The 965-nt window shown below is 48.3% G+C and overlaps 1 protein-coding gene across 1 annotated transcript in view; it reads left to right on the top strand.

The window, feature by feature from the left end:
• LOC109507917 (voltage-dependent calcium channel subunit alpha-2/delta-4-like) overlaps positions 1 to 614 on the top strand; it is a 24,931-nt gene extending 24,317 nt beyond the window's left edge. Inside the window, exon 14 of the mRNA XM_019857657.1 lies at positions 609 to 614. Coding sequence (XP_019713216.1) covers positions 609 to 614 — 6 coding nt within the window. The remainder of the gene's footprint in view (positions 1 to 608) is intronic.
• The last annotated feature ends 351 nt before the right edge of the window (positions 615 to 965 follow it).

Genomic DNA, 965 nt, shown 5'->3' on the forward strand with positions numbered 1-965 from the left:
GTGTGTACTTACGTGTTTACTTTGTGTGTGCGTGTGTCTTGGTCGGCTTCGAGCTTGGTCCGTCATGGGTGAGGATCATTATTTGTGTCCAGGCCCGTTTGAGGAGTCTTTTTGGTTTGGAAAAGGTCACACAAGGGTCATGCAACGAGGAACGCGTTCATAAATTCACTCCCTCGCACAACACGACTTAGTGGCGTGTTCGGAGAGGTTCCGAGTGCGCTCAGAAGACATGGTCAAACTTCAGAAAATGCATTTTTTGAAGAAAAAAAGTTCACAGAATTTGAGAGGAAAAGAGATCAATATCGTGTGTAAATGTGAACTTCGGAAACAGCTCGAGGACGTCACTTGACATGATGTACTTGACACCCTCCCTGAACTTTGACCCCACCTAACGAAGGGACACGGCGTCTTCCTCGTCCAAATGGTTTGGATGTACTTTGTTTAGGTGCTGATGAGGGGGGGTCTTAAGGGGGCGATGACGGACGAGGACTCTCGGCGACGGGGCCGCTGAGGACAAAGGCTGCAGTTTGACTTTTGGGGTCCAGTTACCCCCGAGGGAAGCAAACCAACGTCAAGTGTGAACTTTGATGGCTGCGCCTCCAACGCAGACGTGAAAGTTGTTGATCTCCAAATGTGTTGCTTCGAAAGTCCGAATGCAAACATCGGCGCGTCGCTCTTTTGCTCTTGGTTGATTCTGGTTTGGTTCAAAAGTCTTTGACTTTGCTTTTTATCATGATGGACTCGCATCCCGCGTACTGCAACAGCATGCAACTTTGTACTCACTATCTAGCTAGCTAGCTAGCTAGCGAGCCAACCATCTCTCTCTACCTAAGAAAATACGGATTTCTGTGGTCATTGTGCTTTCTGTTGGAACTTCTTCTGTCCAGCTGCTGTTTTATTTGAAAGCGACATGAGACGAGTTGTTCAGTTAGCCTGTTAGCTGGCGGCTAGCTTGTTAGCGCGAC

The sequence above is a fragment of the Hippocampus comes genome, unplaced genomic scaffold, assembly GCF_001891065.2.
Source record: "Hippocampus comes isolate QL1 unplaced genomic scaffold, H_comes_QL1_v1.1 scaffold302, whole genome shotgun sequence".
NCBI classification, from domain to species: Eukaryota; Metazoa; Chordata; class Actinopteri; order Syngnathiformes; family Syngnathidae; genus Hippocampus; species Hippocampus comes.